The 17,917-nt window shown below is 38.2% G+C and overlaps 3 protein-coding genes and 1 long non-coding RNA gene across 4 annotated transcripts; 2 read left to right on the top strand and 2 right to left on the bottom strand.

Annotated features, from left to right (window-relative positions):
* LOC137717906 (uncharacterized) lies at nucleotides 1–2,380 on the top strand. Its single transcript, XM_068457410.1, has 5 exons — nucleotides 1–343; nucleotides 458–531; nucleotides 1,165–1,294; nucleotides 1,418–1,738; nucleotides 1,840–2,380. Exons 1-5 carry the CDS (start codon nucleotides 227–229, stop codon nucleotides 2,110–2,112), a joined length of 915 nt encoding a protein of 304 aa, XP_068313511.1. The 5' UTR covers nucleotides 1–226; the 3' UTR covers nucleotides 2,113–2,380.
* Nucleotides 2,381–8,325: 5,945 nt separating this feature from the next.
* Nucleotides 8,326–12,086, top strand: LOC137716877 (putative pumilio homolog 7, chloroplastic). Its single transcript, XM_068456235.1, has 5 exons — nucleotides 8,326–9,788; nucleotides 9,887–10,049; nucleotides 11,118–11,281; nucleotides 11,644–11,899; nucleotides 11,982–12,086. Exons 1-5 carry the CDS (start codon nucleotides 8,326–8,328, stop codon nucleotides 12,084–12,086), a joined length of 2,151 nt encoding a protein of 716 aa, XP_068312336.1.
* A 728-nt stretch (nucleotides 12,087–12,814) lies between these two features.
* Nucleotides 12,815–13,561, bottom strand: LOC137717129 (annexin Gh1-like). Its single transcript, XM_068456434.1, is given in 4 exon segments — nucleotides 12,815–13,108; nucleotides 13,190–13,222; nucleotides 13,224–13,376; nucleotides 13,496–13,561. Coding segments are annotated over 4 exon segments (546 nt in total).
* A 157-nt stretch (nucleotides 13,562–13,718) lies between these two features.
* Nucleotides 13,719–15,616, bottom strand: LOC137716810 (uncharacterized). Its single transcript, XR_011065747.1, has 3 exons — nucleotides 15,508–15,616; nucleotides 15,216–15,299; nucleotides 13,719–14,044 (listed from the first exon to the last, which is right to left on the bottom strand). It is a non-coding gene; the product is annotated as an uncharacterized lncRNA (long non-coding RNA).
* Nucleotides 15,617–17,917: the final 2,301 nt, after the last annotated feature.

Below are 17,917 nucleotides of genomic sequence, written 5' to 3' on the forward strand. Positions count from 1 at the left end.
AGGAAGAGTCAGTGGCTCACTCCAAGTCACCTCCTCCTACTCTCCCTTCAACTCCACCCTTTCCAAAAAGGCCATTAAAATACCCCCCACTATACTCCGTGCCCCAGAGCAGACACAGAAGAACGTTCCGGAACGAGGTTAGTACCGTCATTTTGTCAGCAAGCTCCGGCGACAGTGGTGGTGGTGGTGAATCGGACGGTGTGAGAATCCGAAGGCACGACCCGAAATGGAGAGGAGCACTCCGGTGAGGAAACCCCATACATCCACCGCGGATCTGCTCACCTGGTCCGAGACTCCCCCTGCTAATTCTCCTCTTCCCTCCTCCGCCTCTCGGCCTCACCAGGTGACATTCCAAATTCTCCCTCCCTCTCTCTCTCTCTCTCTCTCTCTCTCTCGTTTTGTTCTCTGATTTGATGATTCATTGTTTGTTTGGTGTTGTTTTGGGGATTGATCGTAGCCGTCGGATGGGATCAGAAAGGTGGTGTTTGGAGGGCAGGTGACGGACGAAGAGGTCGAGAGCTTGAACAAACGGTCAGATCTGCTTCTTCCTGCTTCTGCTTTTCCAATTCTCCTTCGCATTTTATTTTCTGGGATTTGTGTTTTTCCAAATTTTGTTTCTTTGTTCTCGTTGTTTGTGGCCATTAGAAATCTACCTGCAACAGATATTTCTCCTTCAATGCTTATGAATTTGAAAAAAAACGAAATTAAGGATTTTTTTTTTTAAATATTGCTTTTTATTAAATATATATATTTTTTGTTATTTGGATATTCTATTGGAACTTTTACTTGGTATTTTCCAGTAAGTTTCCCCTTCTTAATATGGAAATTGGATTTTTAAACTTGAAGATTGATTGAGTCAATGATCTGTGATCGATCTACATTAATTGGCCTATGAATCCACATAAATAATTCAAATTTCCATATTGTATAAATTTTGCAAATTTCACCCAAAAAAAATTGTATTTTTTAATCACTGAGTTATAATTTTGAATTTATGTATGGATTTATGATGGGTTTTGTAATTTTCGTAAAATGTTAAATTTGTTTTGTTTTGGGGAAAGTTTGAATCACGTTATGCAGTGAAAATATACAGGATGTAGTAAAAATATGTAATGGAATGTAATATGGAAGACCTCTAACATTGTTTAACTATGAAATTTCCAGCAAACCTTGTTCAGCGCATAAGATGAAGGAGATCACCGGGAGCGGCATTTTTACACCGAAAGCAGAAAACGATGCCGCGGAAGCTGATGGTGCGAACCCTACCCCAAAGCCCGGAATTCGTATGTACCAGGTACCAATCAATATGTGGTCAAGTTTTATGTTCATTATTAAAACACAGATGTTATAGCGTGGTATGTCTGTTTAGCACAAAACCCTCTTGCTGAATTTTTCTTCTGATGGTCGGAAATGGCAGCAAGCGGTTGCTGGAATCAGTCATATCTCGTTTGGTGATGAAGAGGGTGTTTCTCCTAAAAAGCCTACCACCATTCCCGAAGTTGCAAAGCAGCGCGAGCTAAGCGGGACCTTGGAAACTGAAGCAGAGAGAGAGGCAAGGCTGAAGAAGCAGCTCTCTGAGTCTAAATTCAAGGAGCTTAGTGGGCATGACATATTTGCGCCCCCTCCTGAAATTTTACCCAGGACTACTACTGCCCCGCGTGCATTGGCCTTGAAAGGAAGCATCGAGATAGGAGAACCTACTTCACCCAACGGTCGCACATCTGTTAAGGTTTCTAATGTAAGTGAACTGCATTACTTTACGCCTGATACATATCATTATCTGTTACCATTATGTGGTAGTTAAGCATCTGACTTGTGAATTTGGTTTTTATGCAATAGCCTGGTGGGGGTCAGAGCAATATAACATCCATCGAGGAACCAGTGCCCAAGACGGCCAAGAAGATATATGACAAGAAATTTTCGGAGCTCTCAGGAAATGATATATTCAAGGGTAATGTTCCTCCGTCGTCAGCTGAAAAGCCACTGAGTTCGGCAAAACTACGAGAGATGAGTGGCAGCAACATCTTTGCGGATGGGAAAAAGGAGGCTCGAGACTACTTAGGAGGCGTACGCAAACCCCCAGGTGGAGAGAGCAGCATTGCCTTGGTTTAACATCATGTTAGGTCTAACTTGGTTATTTTATTTGATCACATGGTGTCTGGTTTTGTTTCTGGTTTTCTCCTAGTGCCGGGAGGACGTGATACTATATTATTTGACCTTTTCTTTTGTTCATTGTGGGTTTTGGGAGTTATGTTTTAGGTTATAACGGGGTCGACCAGAGCTATGGACTATCTGCTAATTGGGTTGTCTATGTCCATATTTTGTGTTCTTTCAGTGTTTTTCTTAATGAAATGCTTGGGCTGTTTTACTGGGTTTTAATCTATGGATTAGTAGCTCTAAATTGATTACTGGTATCGTTTTGGCTATTTTGCGTTGTTTGTGTTTGTACTTTGAACTCCGAAGAACCCTAGATTAAGTGGCATTAAAACGGAGTTAGGCTAGTGGTGATAGGTCAAGAAGTGGAGATGATGGATCATCGGTTCAAATCTTCTTGTATGTCAGAAAGATGAAGTATTTCGGAGGAAACCGCTTCTCGGAAATATATTTTGGAATCTGCTTGTGAGCTTGTGCTTGAGGAAGGTTGCCAGAACTGATGTGAATTGAGTGTTTATGGAGCTCTGGATTCCCCATAGAAAACCAACCTCGTTTCGGATAAGCTTGCTTCTTGTACTTGTTGAAGTTGCTTCAATCTGTGAAACATATCTGTGAAGAGCACAACGGACCATTTTGATCCGACCGGTAACTGGAGGAGTTTAAGACTTAGCAGCTGTAGCCTGTACTGGCAGTAGTGGAACGGCTCAGGTTCATCCGTTAAATTTACATTAAGGGGAGGGGGAGTTTGGCTAAGGTACACAATGGACAATCTATTTGGGTATTGAATTCGCCATCCACAAGATTCGAACCTAAGACCTCTCATTTTTAAGTGAAGAGGAATACTATCAGATTGTAGTACTAAGTGGATCAATTGTTAAATTTAGCAATGTATTGTATACACAAGCATAAGCTGAAATCTCTATTTTCCTCAATTCCACAATCCCTGTATCTGTAATTAATAAAGGGATGTGCTATCCACACACTTCATTTTACTTGTCACACATCGCTTGATAATTTCTATCTGTTGATCTTCTTCAATTCATGCAATCCGACGGCCGAAAATTCAAAAGATGTGTGAAAAGTAAAATGAGGTGTGTGGATATCACACTAGGGGTGGGCATGAGCCGAGCTGGGCCAGGCCCAAAATTGAAGGAACCGAACCAGATCCGTTCGTAAATACAACGGGGCGGGGCGAGGCGGGTTTTGGATTTTTCAAAATAGGATCTGGACCTAACCCGACCCTTTTGAAACAGGCCGATTCTTACGGGTCCCCACGGGTCCAAATCTTTCACTCACGCCTCAAGTCTGGTGGTCTTTCCTCTTTGTTTTCCTCATTTGAAGATTCACTTCTTCGAACAACATCGTTATCGGCGGTTCCATCAAAACAACCACCGCAATATCTGCACTCTCAAGGCAAATTTGGGATTAAATTAGGGTTTTCACATAACTCTTTCATACAAACCCACGAATCCAATTTCCCTTCTCATCGGCTATGAATTCAAAAAATAAAAGAAGGGGAATACCTTAGGGTTTCTGAATCTAAGCAATTTCAATCAATTCCCTTGTGATTTCCTCTTCCTACTCATCGACCAAAAGGTTTTGCAATTAGGGAAAAAAAAAAGAAGCATTGATCTATATTTCAAGTCCCAAATAAAACATAAAATTTCAAGTTCACAAAACCTAAATAATTTCACCTTGTGATTGGGTTGCAGATGCTCTCCAATTCCATCTTGTCTTCGAACTCATTGGCATCTGACAACTGGTTGTTGTCCAACCACTGGATGGCAGTCTCTTGATTGAGTCCTCAATCTTCTTGTCCTTAATGGAGTTTGGGGTTCGTGGGTCTCTTGGGATGGAGAAGAAGAGGGTCTGAGTGGGAAAAAAAAGGAAATAAATAAAAGTGAAATGAGTGAAAAAAATAAAATAAAAATAAAGAAAGAAAGAGTGAAAAAAAAAAGGTGAAATGAGTGAAAAAAACTAAGTGAAATGCAGTACAAGTACTAGTGTACTACACAAAACCAACGCAGTACTTGGACTTTTGGATCGGAAAATTGAGTGGGCTTGGGAGAAATGGGTTTGGTCGGGGCCCTATTTCTTGGGCCTTTTGGACCCGCCCCGCCCCATTAATTTATTGAACCTGCCCCGACCCGTTCTGTTTGTGTTTTACAATTTTAAGATCCGCTCCGTACCTGTCCTGAACCGCATGTACCCGACCCGCCCCGCGGATCTAGTACCCGTTTGCCCACCCCTATATCACACCCCTTAATAAATCTCTAATTCCATAATACAAATAAACAAAATAAAGAATTTTTGTTTGGGGTTGGTTTGAATGGGTTGGGTTTGGATTAAGTGGGGTGGGCTTGATGGGCCTACTATAACGAGCTTTCTGCACTGGACACTCTTCGGTTGGGGTTGAGCTCACCTCAGCCACGTTCTGGGGCCGCGCCTGCAAATTATAACGGACGAGTTAGTTCAGTTTCGGGGAGCCTCAACGGTGCTTGGGAAGGCGAGGGGTGTGCAGGTGCCGATTGATTGAAATTGAACGCTAAAAAAATAAGAAGGCAATTAGTAAGAATAATCAATTTTTGATATTTAGTTGCAGAAATGATTAAGTGTTGTTATGTTATCGTTGTGTTGTCGATATATAATCAATATGTCACGTTATTAAAAATGATTATTTCTGCAACCAAATGTCAAAAAATGATAATTTCCCAAAATAAAATAATGTGTAGTGCACAAGCCGGACCACTGATTTGGTACAATACAATGAACTATGTAATTAGTGACAAATATTTGAACTAATAACTATATAGAATCAAAAGGATATTAGCAGACCATGGAATTAGTGACATATATTTGAATATTTAAGGAGGTTCTTTTCTCATCTAGTTGATTTAGGTAAAACAAATTGTTGGGGACTTTTGAGTAATCGGGAAATCTAAGGTGAAAATTAACTCTTGAAATCAAACAGTAAGGATTGTTTAAAATATCGGACTATTTGATAAGTTGGATTACCGAAGACAAACTTAAATTGAGTTCAAATCTTTATGTTTTACACACTGTACTAGAAATCCCCGACTAGCGCTGCCTAGGCCTAGGCGGTTGGTCATCGTTTTGATTAATGCTTAGGCGTTTGAAAATTAAAAAAATGGCGCCTAGACCCACTGAGGCACCCGCCTAGCCCGCCTATACCTGCCTAGGCACCCAATTAGATTGCGACTCACTTGGATAGAAAATAAACTTTCATTTTGCATTTTATTTTTTTAAATAAATTGTAAAGACTTGTTGAATACTTAAATGAACACACATTATATGCTTGTTTCCTATGTTTTCATTATGTTCCAATATTTCATAAAATATATGTCATTCTATTTTGTATTTTATGATGAAATTATATATATTTTAATTATAAACAAGACACTTCTTTACATGAAATATAATATATTTATCTAAATCCGCCTAGGCCCCAACCCGCCATCCGACTAGTGCCTAGCGTCTTTTAGAGCATACCCAATAAAGGCTCTATCCTCCATGAGACTACTACAGTTCAAGCTTTAGCGAGAAATTTCATCCCCAATGAGCTGAAAAATGGGGCTAGATCCGCCAATGGGGCTAGCAACTTCCTTTTTTTGTAGCATAAAATCGGGTTACATCTAGCCCCAAAAAATAGTGGGTCCCCCAAAAAAGTAGCAACTCATGTGAGTAAAATTCTATCACCCTCTCTTACTTGCGAATGCACTTATACTCTCCTTTCATTATTTTCTTAATTTCTTTTTTGTTACTTTTTTTTTCTTGCAATTTGGCTAATTAATGATTGTTTTAAATTTCATAAGAATTAAAATTTCAAATTGATTTAACGTTCATGGGCACTAGTGGGTGAAATTTTCAAATACATTTTTTTCAAAATTGTATGATACTAATTTACCAATTGGTGCTAGGTAAATTGTTGTGTTATACGTGAAAATCAAATTATTTCAGAGGGCGAAGTAAGGGTTTATTTGTTTCAATAGATGAGATTGAGAAAAGAGAATCTAATCCAACGAACGATTCATAAGTAATGAAATCTAACTTTATCACAATTTGAACTTTTTAGGTTGAAAGGTTCATAAAATAAAAAAAAATTAAGATATTACGTCAAAAAATCAACTTAAGAAAAGCTAACACAAAAAAAAAAAAAAAATCGCTTAATCAAATTACTATATAAATAAATATATATAGTCTCATATAAAGCCTGAAAGATATAGCCCCAAAGATTCTTCGAAATTCTAAAATGAGCTATATTCACCATTTTTCCAGCATCATATAAAAACCCTTACTGAGAATGCTCTTAGAACCTTGATTACATCGAATGAACCATTTATTCATGTGCCAAGTAACATACAATCAATGATAATTTCCGAACAACTCCCAATTCCAATTTGGGAGAAAAAATTAATACAGTTCCAATTTGGAGGTGCCCTACCCCCTAGGTGCCTGGTCCCTATGGCACCAGCCCCCTATACCCTCGGAAGCTGGAAAGACAATTTGTTGGGCTACCAACAAATTCCTGGGCCAATCATGGATTAGCTTCTGAACACTTTATTTTTAAACGCGGGGCCCACTTGCATTTGGGTCTTTAGTTTATTAACTTTTCTGAATTATTTTGTGTTTATAAAAAACAAAAAATGAAATAAATTGCAGCAGCCAATAGGAAGAAGCGATTCCATTGCTTAAATTGTGCTCCAATCCAATGGCAAACATTGACCTGGACTGAAAGTTGCTTTTTCTAATTTTGGTATAAGACTTGGCCAGAAAGGTAACGCAGCGCAGGCAGGCAGTAGGAAACAACTGTAAAAAATTAAAAAGAATTATCATAAATAAATCTATTAATTAAGATTAATTGATTAATTACTTTTTTTTTCTTCTTCTAACAATGTGCATATATGTGTTTTTTTTTTTTTTTTAAATTCTGGAAATCAGCTGCAAATATGTTTTTGTAAGAGAATATAATGGCATTTGATTCGAGAAATCTCCTGATAATAGGTGATTTGTTATTAATGGATAACATTAACATGTGATGTAGATGTGAGATTTTTTTTTCTCTTTTGGTTGGGTTGAATTCTGGAGAAAGATTTTTATCGAGGTCTATGTGAGAGGCTCTCTACCACAGTGGTGGAAAATAGTTTTATCATTGCACTACGGTGTAGGTTCGAACCATGTTGGCTTCCTAATCTAACAAATCTATTGTTTACAAAAAATGAACACTATTATTCTATTGTACTTATTCATTTACTCTTTTGTAAGTAGTGAATTGTCTTGATGAATATGATAGACCTTTCCTCTTACTCTTAGGTTTTTTTTTGTTCGACTCTTACTCTTAGTTTACTTGTAATTAAAAAAATACATTCACCCTATTAATATGGTACTTCAATAAAAAAAATGAATATAGTACACACTCTAAAAATAAAATAATTAATTTAGATTCAGAAACAAAATCGAATCGGATTAAGTTAAGAGGAAACAATAACAAACTAAACTTTGAGACGACAGAAAATCAAGCCGATTTGTTAGAACAATTTCAAAGCTCTGTTTACGAAGTAGATACTGTTTAATAAAAAAGATCAAATATTAAAAAAACTTGATTAATTAAGGAACAACAATACAAGAAATAAATTAAATATTCTTTCGGGCCCGAAAATTAGAAAAAAAAGAAAAAGACTGAAAAATAGCCTTTGCCTAGTTCCTAGTCAGACTCTCAGACTTTCTCCCTCTCCTCTTTCCCTCTCTCTCTCTTCTCTCTCTGTTTTTTTTTTCTGAGTTGTAGTGAGTTGTGGGCGGTGAGCGCTGTAGTGCGACTCTTCATTTTAGGGTCTAATGGCGTGAGTGTGCGAGGCGGTCGCAGACTGTACTACCACATACACTCACAGAAAAACCCAAAATTCGAAACCCTCTCTCTCTAGAAACCCCATTGCCGAAAATCCAATCCCCAAAACGACATTGACATACAAGCAGTGATCGTCCTTCACTGATCGTTTTCCGTGCTTCCGAATCGTTTTCCGACGTGGGGTTTCGGATTCTGAATCTGGGTTCTCGTTGTTTTCCTCTGAAAAAGTATATATATTTATATATTTCTTGTTCTCTCACGTGTATTTTATATTAGATATATATAATATATTGTATGTTGTGTGTTGTATGATGTTCAAAATATCTGAGGAGGACAAGAGGGTTTTACAGAGGGAAGGAGGAGAGCTGGAAAAGCTCTGGAATGAGAATCCCACTAGGAATCAACATTATTCCAGTCTTTTCCACCTCCTTCATCCTCCGCACCAACACCACTTTCTCGGCGACTCTCCGGTGAGCAGAGCCTCTCTGCCGTCGGAGTTCTCTCCGTCGAGCTCTTTCTCAAATGGGTTCTATTCCTCCGGCGACGGTTCTCCGTCTCCGTATTCAACCCCATTTGAAGGGGCAAAGTATCAAACACCTTACGTGAACGGGTTGTGCCTGGACTCTAAGCCGCCCCCGGATGATCTGGGTTTGGCTGAGCGTTTCTATAGGATGCATATTGGGGAAGAACAGGAAAATGGGACTAAAAGGTGGGGATTTGAGAGAGGCCCAGATGGGATTGGACTCGGTGGTGGGTTTTTTGGGGGGACTAGTCCTTGGAATGCTGAAAACTATGGCCTATTTGAGAGTTCTAAGAACAATGTTTCGGATTTTGATGGGTTTCAATCTGCGGGTTTGGGAAGTAGAGGGAGATTTGGTAGGACTATGGAGTCAGCAATACTTGGATTGCAGCCGAAATGCACTGTTGGCGATTCAATGGGGTCTTTTCGCAATCATATGCAACCCAATGCTTTGTATTCTGGGCCTAGTTGTGTTAAAAGAATGGAACAGGGAGATGGCTGGTATCAGAGGAACCCATCTAGTGCTAGGTCTTACCCAGATGAGGACTATTTTTGCTTACAGCCACGTGAATCGGGTTCTAGTGACGGAAAGGGTCTTATGTATCCGATGAGTTCCCCTCAGTTCCCCTCGGCTGCTAAGTTGAATGTGGACAATCTTTCACATAACCATTCAATGATAAAACAAAGGACTAGAGTGAATCCAACTAGTGGGCTTCCTGAATCTTTCAAGTCCATGAATTGTGCACGGGACTTTGAGGGTTATGGTTGCGAGGATAGTTCCATCATGCAAGGAAACCATTTGAATCACACCACCAGTAAAGGTAGCAAGTCTTCAAGGGGCTACAAGAAGAACTCTTGCTCTAAGATGGCAATGTCGACAGTAGAGAAAAGCTCCAGACTTGATTCCGATTCATATGATGGTGGAAATGAATGGGGCCAGAGTGACAATAACTCATTTTGGTCAGTTCTAAGTTTGAGTTCATTGGCTGAGGAATATATATATTTCATTGCAAAGGATCAGTACGGCTGTCGGTTCTTACAAAGGATGCTTGATGAGGGGACTAGCCAAGATTTGCAACTAATATTTGACAAAATAATCAACCATGTTTTCGAACTTATGACAAACCCATTTGGCAATTACCTTATGCAGAAGTTGTTGGATGTTTGCAATGAACAACAAAGAATGCAATTTGTAATCAAGGTGATAAAAGAACCAGGACAGCTTGTCAGAGTTTCCTTAGACACACATGGGTATATTCTTCATACTGTATTCATTTGTTGTCACTAAATTTGTATTGTTCTTTCTTTACTGATATCATGTTCCTGAATACAATTGGCTATGGTTTCAGGACTCGTGTGGTACAGAAATTGATTGAGACTGTGAAACCTGGGAAACAGATAGCGTTAGTTAAATCGTCCCTTGAATGCGGTTTTCTTGATCTTATTAAGGATCCAAATGGCAATCATGTAGTACAACGTTGCTTGGATTGCTTTAGCAACGAAGACAATAAGGTATGATTCTACTCAAATATATTTCTTGTTAAATTGACCAGGTTCAAATAGGCTCTTAAGAATAAATATCTTCTGAATGAATACCGTCTGATTCATGTTTTCTTCTTTTTCTTTTGTGTTTTCTCACAAGTTTTATGTGGTAACCATGCAAATGCTAATGATAGTCAAGCAAAATTATGTTGATCATTACTATTATGCAAAATTGCAAATACAATATTTTGTAAAGTCATGTATTTGCCATAGGTAATGCACTGTTTTAGTACATTATTTCCATAAACCTTCACATGTTCGCCGTATAATTTATTCTAATGCAACAAATAATGTGAACCTTAATGATGTTCTTACTCATTACTTGGGTAGCTGTAGAGTGTTTTTGTATAATACTGCTGGAAGTGCATATTCAAGGTGTGAACTGTTTAATCTGATGTGTTCTGAAATCCGTTGGTGAGTTTCTACGCTAAAAAGTCAGCGGGGCGGGTTAGATGTATGCAAGAAATTTTCATATATACTACTCTCCGTAGTATTGAAGACGTCAGTCTGAATTTAAGGACCACAACCGAAGACTCAGTTTTCAGTAGCAGTGCTAAAACTATATGAATCACTTGTTACCTAGCTGTATATGGGAACAATGAGAAGAACCAGAAAATATCAACGCAAAGAGATAAACTGGGGCGTTGTTACCAACATGTTTTGTGCAAATCTAGTGTTCTATGGATTAGCCAAATTGCAAATTTGCTTCTGAAAACCTTAATGAAAAGGAAAGAAACAGAGCTTCTGATTGCAGAGCAATGAGACACTTCTAAAGAATGCTTGATCAGATTCAATATGAGACTGTAAGCCTGCTCTTAACGATCCTACTTGTTAGAATTGCATCACAAGATTGGCGGGATGGACTGGAATATATGTTTACTTTACAAGCATTTTACAGACAGATATGAGATTAAACTACTGAAATTCCAAACAAAGCTTTAAGGACTGGTTATGTGCTTTCTGTAGGATCTACTTTGTTTTTTGTTGAAAAGACTCTGAACTTATTCTGTTCATCTTTCTGTTAATCATCTCTTGTAGTTTATTTTTGATGCTGCTGCAAGATATTGTGTCGAGATTGCAACTCAACGCCATGGATGCTGTGTACTACAAAAATGCATTGCACATGCCATTGGGAGACATCGAGATAAGCTGATCATTGAAATTTCAAGAAATGGACTTCTCCTTTCACAAGATCCTTATGGGTAATCATTTACGAGCATCTTCAAACTCCCATAATTTCTGTTCTTTGCTGGCCCATAAACCCCTAATATGATATTGTTTGATAAATTTTGTTTCTCGAGTAACCAAAAGTTTTCCAGTCAGCAATTTCTTTGATCCACTTCAATGCAAACATAAGGCTGATCTCTTATATATTTACATCACCTTTCCAACCATTGTGTTACTTCATTCGTTTCCTCACTTTTCTAATCTAACTTTCAGTTTAGTATTTTACAAACTTCTATTCAAAATCTATCGAAATGACTAACGATTTATCCTTATGCAAACTATGTGATTCGGCTTTATGACTGAAGTGAGGGTTTGTTTTGTTCCATTTGCTCCGCAGGAATTATGTTGTTCAATATGTGATAGAACTGAAGATCCCATCTGCCATGGCCAAACTGACTACTCAGTTAAAAGGAAATTTTGTACGCCTCTCCATGCAGAAGTGCAGTAGTCATGTTGTTGAAAAGTGCCTCAAGTATTTTGAAGAGAGCCGACCTAAAATCATCCACGAATTGCTCTCATTTCCGCGTTTTGATCAGTTGCTACAAGACCCTTATGCGAACTACGTGATTCAATCTGCTCTTGGAGTTACAAAGGTTTAGAAATTAATCTCTCTCTCTCTCTCTCTCTCTCTCTCTCTCATGTACACACGTCCTAATCGTTTTGTTTCGTTGGCAGGGCCCTCTTCATGCTGCTCTGGTCGAAGCAGTGAAGCCTCATACAATCTTACGCACCAGTCCATACTGCAAGAGGATTTTCTCAAGGGACCTTCTGAAGAAGTGATGTGTTTTAGTCTATATTGGATTGTTTGTTGTTGTTCTCTATGTTAATTGCTAATAACTGCTCTCTTTTTGGCCCTAGCTAAGATACGGGATGTTCGTCTAAATCTCTTACCGATCCTCAGATGAAGAGTGCAATTTTGGTTTTATGGATGGCATTAAGAAGTCTGAAGGAGTTAAAACAGAGTTTTGATTCGTTGATGCGGTTGCTTCTTGTAATATTCTGTTGTTTTTGTGTCTTGATCTGAACTTTGGATGTATGATATTCCACTGTCAAAACTGTGGATTTCTGATTCGATGTTGTATAAATTTGATGCCGGGATTTCTTTCTTGAGGTCGAGATAGTTTATATATGACCGGACAATCATCTCTTTCAGGTTATATACATAAACCGCTGGGTATTCCTCTCACGTTCAACTCCTCTTGTGCTGCTTGTAAGTGACAGGTCTTGTGGGCTGAAAGTTGTACACAGCGATTCTATCCAGGAATTTCTTGTCTCTAAGAAACCCTTCGAGGTGTACTAATAAAACACTAATGGTTTTGGTGCTATGAACAAGAATGTTTAACTTGAGCTACAAGAAAGATGCATTGAAATAGTGAAAAAAAGACATGCTCTTCAATTGTAAAACAAAAACAAGCTTCCACTATTACTAACTGTCGTAAGTAGAACATATTGGATTCAAAAATATTGCCTTCCTCGGAAAAGAAGTACAACCGTTAGACCGGAACGGATCAAGCATCCTCATGCCCAACCAGGGCCAGAAGCATTTTTTCATATTCTCCATTAGTGTCTTCTTTAATGGCCTGATACAGAGGGACGCTGTTGCTTTTGTGGTACAGGTCCTTGATAATCTTCACGTCAACCTCAGCCCTCGTATCGACAACTCCAGTGAGGGCTCCTTCATCTGTTCCTCGTTTGTTAAATGCCAGACGAAGAGACTTTTCAAAATACTTGTTAGGGCGGACCAATCACTTTTTCGTGGCGCTTAGTATTGCAAGGTACTCGTTGGGGTCAGCTTTCAGATCCTGGGCATAGAAACACTCATCAAATCCAAGCCTCAGAGGATTCCGGTCAAAAATGGGATTGCGTAAAACTCAACTGCATACCTTGTTGATGTCACTTCCGAATTCTTTTTTTGCAGTGATCGAGAGTTGCATTGGTCTGTGCTTTGCTCCGCGTAGCCAGAATCCTGATGATATCGTCATCATTGTAGGCCTTGTTGTCTGAGATCTTTTCATTGAGCAGCTTAGCCGCTGATTTTGAAGGTGTGAGGTTCACCTTATCTCCCTCATACTGTTTGAACTAACAAGAGGGGCCAAAAGCTGGAATTCCGCTATCATTTCTGACGTTGATTCGCCGAAAAAAATAATCATTCGGAAAGGATATTAACTGCTCATGCACATTGCATGCACAAAAGATGCACATGTCATGCGCATTGCATCCTCGTCATGTACATTGCATGCTCCTGTGTATGTCATGCACATTGCATGATCAACACATGCACATAATATGCACACTACATGTTGAAAACATGCACATCCCAAGACGAACACCATTCCGCTAAGTATAAACACTGTGAAGTGTGAAACACAACCTTTTAGACTTGAACTAAGATAATTTACCCCTTGACAAATCAAAATACCTGTATTTAATTAAACTATCAAGTTTAGGAGTGTTATTTACGTACATCAAGCATCCAAAAGATCACAGCTATCACATTCCATTTATTAACCGAATGGAATACACAACACAATATAGCCGATTTTTTTCAAGTTTGAGCACGCACGTGTCATAGAAACTACTCGCTCCTTCTTGGCTGGTTCCCAAGTTTAGTATGTGGTCCGGTCTCTCCGCCCTGGATTGAGGCTGTGCCCTTTGGAATGGTAAATAAATTCATCACCTTCCACGGTGGAATTTTCTTTGTGTACAATGTCGCACCTCTTTGGTTTTAGCATCAAAAGCTGCAAGAGAATTTGAAGAAGAACGTCGTCGTTGAAATTGTACTGAATTTGAAGGGGGGAAATGTAGAAAACACTAAGCATATTAAGTGTTAAGCTTCTCATAATATTTATTGCCAACACTATCAACACCTACAAGCCTTGGTCCAATATTGTAGATCTTAATTTGCCTAAAGCAATCAAATAAAATTTGTTAGATACACTAGAGAAATAAGAATGACAAATGCACCACTCGAATTCACAAAAATACTTACCCTACAAATGCACCCGACGTTTTCTTGTCAAATGCACGTTCTCATTTTACTAGCGTAACCATGCTTAATAGCCAACACTGGACATTTCATAATCAGGTAACAAAATATCATTTCTCTAAGGCCCAGGACAGATGCACCCTAACGGGAAATATGAATGTAATTGAAGTTACAAATCCAAGACCTAACATGCATATGGAAGTTGAAAGGTCAGTTATATACATTGTAAAACCAAAACAAAACAGAATCACTGAAAACAGATGTTTTGACAGGAAACTAAGCATATTGTGTATATATATCATGTGCATGTAGTACACATGGTGTGCATATCATGTGCACGTCGTGTGCATATAGTGTATATAGTGCGTAATTACATATTTGGTACTCTTTGCATTAAGGTAGTTTAGGACATGGTAGGCGCTCAAGATAACAAGAATACAGAGTCCTCATGTTTGTTATCACAATAGTTAGCAAATACATTGCACAAGTATATTACATTGCTTAACATTCTAGTAGTTGTTGATAATTTATGGTTGTCACAGCCCAACGCATTCAGCTAAAGTTACTGAGCAGTTAATTCATTCAATGGAAAAACAGAGATAATACAATCAAAGAATCTAGTACATTAACATTCAATTCAACCATCTTTTGCAGAGTAAAGTAATATGGTTTTGTCCCCAGAGAAGTGGGTGGATAAACTTAAGCATATTTAGTAATTACAAAAGAATCATTTACACAGACTTTCTGTCTAAAAATAAAATTCCCAATTTATAATAACTTGAGCTATATTTATTAACAATAGCACAAGCTTTACAGATTTGATCTTTTTCAATACAGAGCTATAAACAATTGTTTTATGTTACATTCAAAACAAAGGAAACAAATAACGAGAGGGGAAAGCGTTAAAGAAGAGAAAATAGAACCTTTTTGAATTGGCAATCTCCAAAGGCCCTACAAAGTTCAAGGCGCTCCCGGAGTCGTCCATTTGAACTCGCATTACCACCATCCTATGTGACAACACATGTTTCAATTAGATTCAGATAGAAGTAATAAAACATGAATTACATGCACAAATAAATGTTATATGGAAATAAAACATTATCATCCGGACTTGAGGAAGAATGAAATCATCAGTCCCCTAGAAAATAGCAGACATAAAAAGCAATATAAACTCAACTAAGTCTTAATCCCACTTTACATATACGCAACCCTTACCTTCTGAATACAAGCACGCTCCTGTGCATAGGTGGCTTCGGGTTCCCTAATTAAAACAATCTCTTTCAGATGACATGCTTCATTAGAACCATGTAGCAGTCCCTCAGTGTTAAACTCAACTAGTTAAAACGTGTGAGATAATTGATTTTTACATTACAGGAGAATAATGGTTACAAAGCTGATTAAATACTCAGATATACATAGATTAACTAGAAGACAACTCAGCTAAACAAAGTTAAAAAACTCTAACATATCTTTGACTAAAAATTGACTCTAACATGTACGAAACTAACCAAGTCTTGACCGTTGATCTTTGATGATCATCAGGAGGTCTTTACTCGTAAAAATTGATAAGGTTGGTCCATCATAAATGACATAGAGATAAGGAACAAGTAGAAAACTATAAGCTTTAGTCATTTGCAGCACCACAAACTCGGAAGTTATATCCTTATTACTATTGAGATTATTAAGGTAAATATTGCATTCTTATAACACCATATGCTCCTTCTATTGAACTGAAATCAATGACATGCAACATTATGAAAACCATATCAGCTCATAAAGAACCAATCACCACGCGGTACACCGGTACCAATAGTCTGTACTTGGTTAAGGTATTATTGAATTTGTTCTGTTATGTCCTCAACTCGTTCAAGCACAAGCGCAGTTAACAAGTTTGATTACAATACTTAAAATAAACACAAGTATACATGTCGAATGAGAGTTAACAGAGTAACAAAATCACATGCTTTTCCTTTTGACAAAAATAAAAAATTATCAAACCTTTGCTTAATCTTCCCTTCTCAGCCTCTAACCACATGCAGATTCTCAACGTTAAATTCCTAAGAAAACAATAAAAGTAACCACCCACAAACATTAGATACTCAAACACTTACAGAAACATGATTCCTCAGACTTACAAAATTGGATCAGACCCAAGAAAAACAACTAACTATTAACAAAACGGGTATGAGGAAACCCAACAGCATCCTCAAGATCAACCTATCCACAAGAGGAGGAGGCTCACAAAAAACATGAAGACCAATGTCAAACTTATGGCCTAAATCTACCATACCATCAGCCACTCTATTCTTCTCACGATAAATATGAGAAACCGAGCAAATCCAATCCCTGCTCAATAACTCCCGACAAGCAGTAATGAGATGAACAAGAGGGTGCATAGAGGAATTAAAATCCATTACTAAAGTAACAGCCACAGCGGAGTCCAATTCAACAAGCACTTTTCTGTAACCCAATCTCCAAGCAAGAGATAGACCATGAAAAAGACCCCATAACTTAGCATTAAGCACACTCCCCACACCAATATTTATAGTGAAACCAGCAATCCACACACCTGCAACAACACGTAAAATCCCACCAGCACTAGAGCACCCCTTGCCACTCTTTCTACTGCCATCCACATTCAACTTGACATAATTAGGAGGAGGAGGATCCCAGGCTAAAAAAATCCTACTCTTCACAGGCTTAGCACCAACATTTTGCACCTCAAACCACTCTTTAGCAGCTTTAAAACTGAAAATCTAAGGTTGACTTGGGAAAATGAAATTAGACGCAAAAATGCTTAAATTCCTCCATTTCCATAACCACCAACAAGCAAAGGCAAAAACACCCCACCAAGGCAGATTATGGCAAAGCAAACTTCTCGAAAAAAGATTCACTCTCATCCAATCATGAAAGTCAATATCAACCGAGGACATAACAATTGAATGCATACCCAATTGATTCCACACTAACTTTGCACGATCACACCATCGAAGAATATGATCAATAGATTCAACACAACCATCACAAAAGACACAATAGGAAATATTAGTCATACCTCTCTTAGCTCTTTGCTCATTGCAAAGCAATCTCCCATGCAAAGTCAGCCATAAAAAATGAAGCACTTGAGGAGGTAGCTTAAGCTTCCATATATTACTCCAACTCCAATCGGCAAAAACTTCATCATCAATACTTGCAAGATAAGTTGATTTAACACTAAAATTTCCATCATTTGAATGCTTCCAAATAATACAATCACTATCTCCATCGTTGAGACCAATAGGAATCGCAGAAATCTTCCAAACATATTCCTCTAGAAGAACAGCTCTCAAGGCAAAAATATTCCAATGATTACCATAGCAAAAGTCTATAACCTTTAAAGCTTTAGCAGAATCATCCAAAGGAATCAAGGCCTTATCAGCGAGAATGCCATCATCAAGCCAGGCATCAAACCAAAAACTAATATTAGCACATGGGCCAACCCTCCAAATAAGACCATTTTTTCAACAATTGACCACCATAAACCACAGCCTTCCAAGAGCTAGAAGTTACCCTACCAGTTGGCCATTTGAGAATATCGGAATTCACCCCACTTAGGTACTTACCTCTGAAAATACTAGCCCAAAGA

This window comes from Pyrus communis, chromosome 15 (genome assembly GCF_963583255.1).
Source record: "Pyrus communis chromosome 15, drPyrComm1.1, whole genome shotgun sequence".
Taxonomy (NCBI): Eukaryota; Viridiplantae; Streptophyta; class Magnoliopsida; order Rosales; family Rosaceae; genus Pyrus; species Pyrus communis.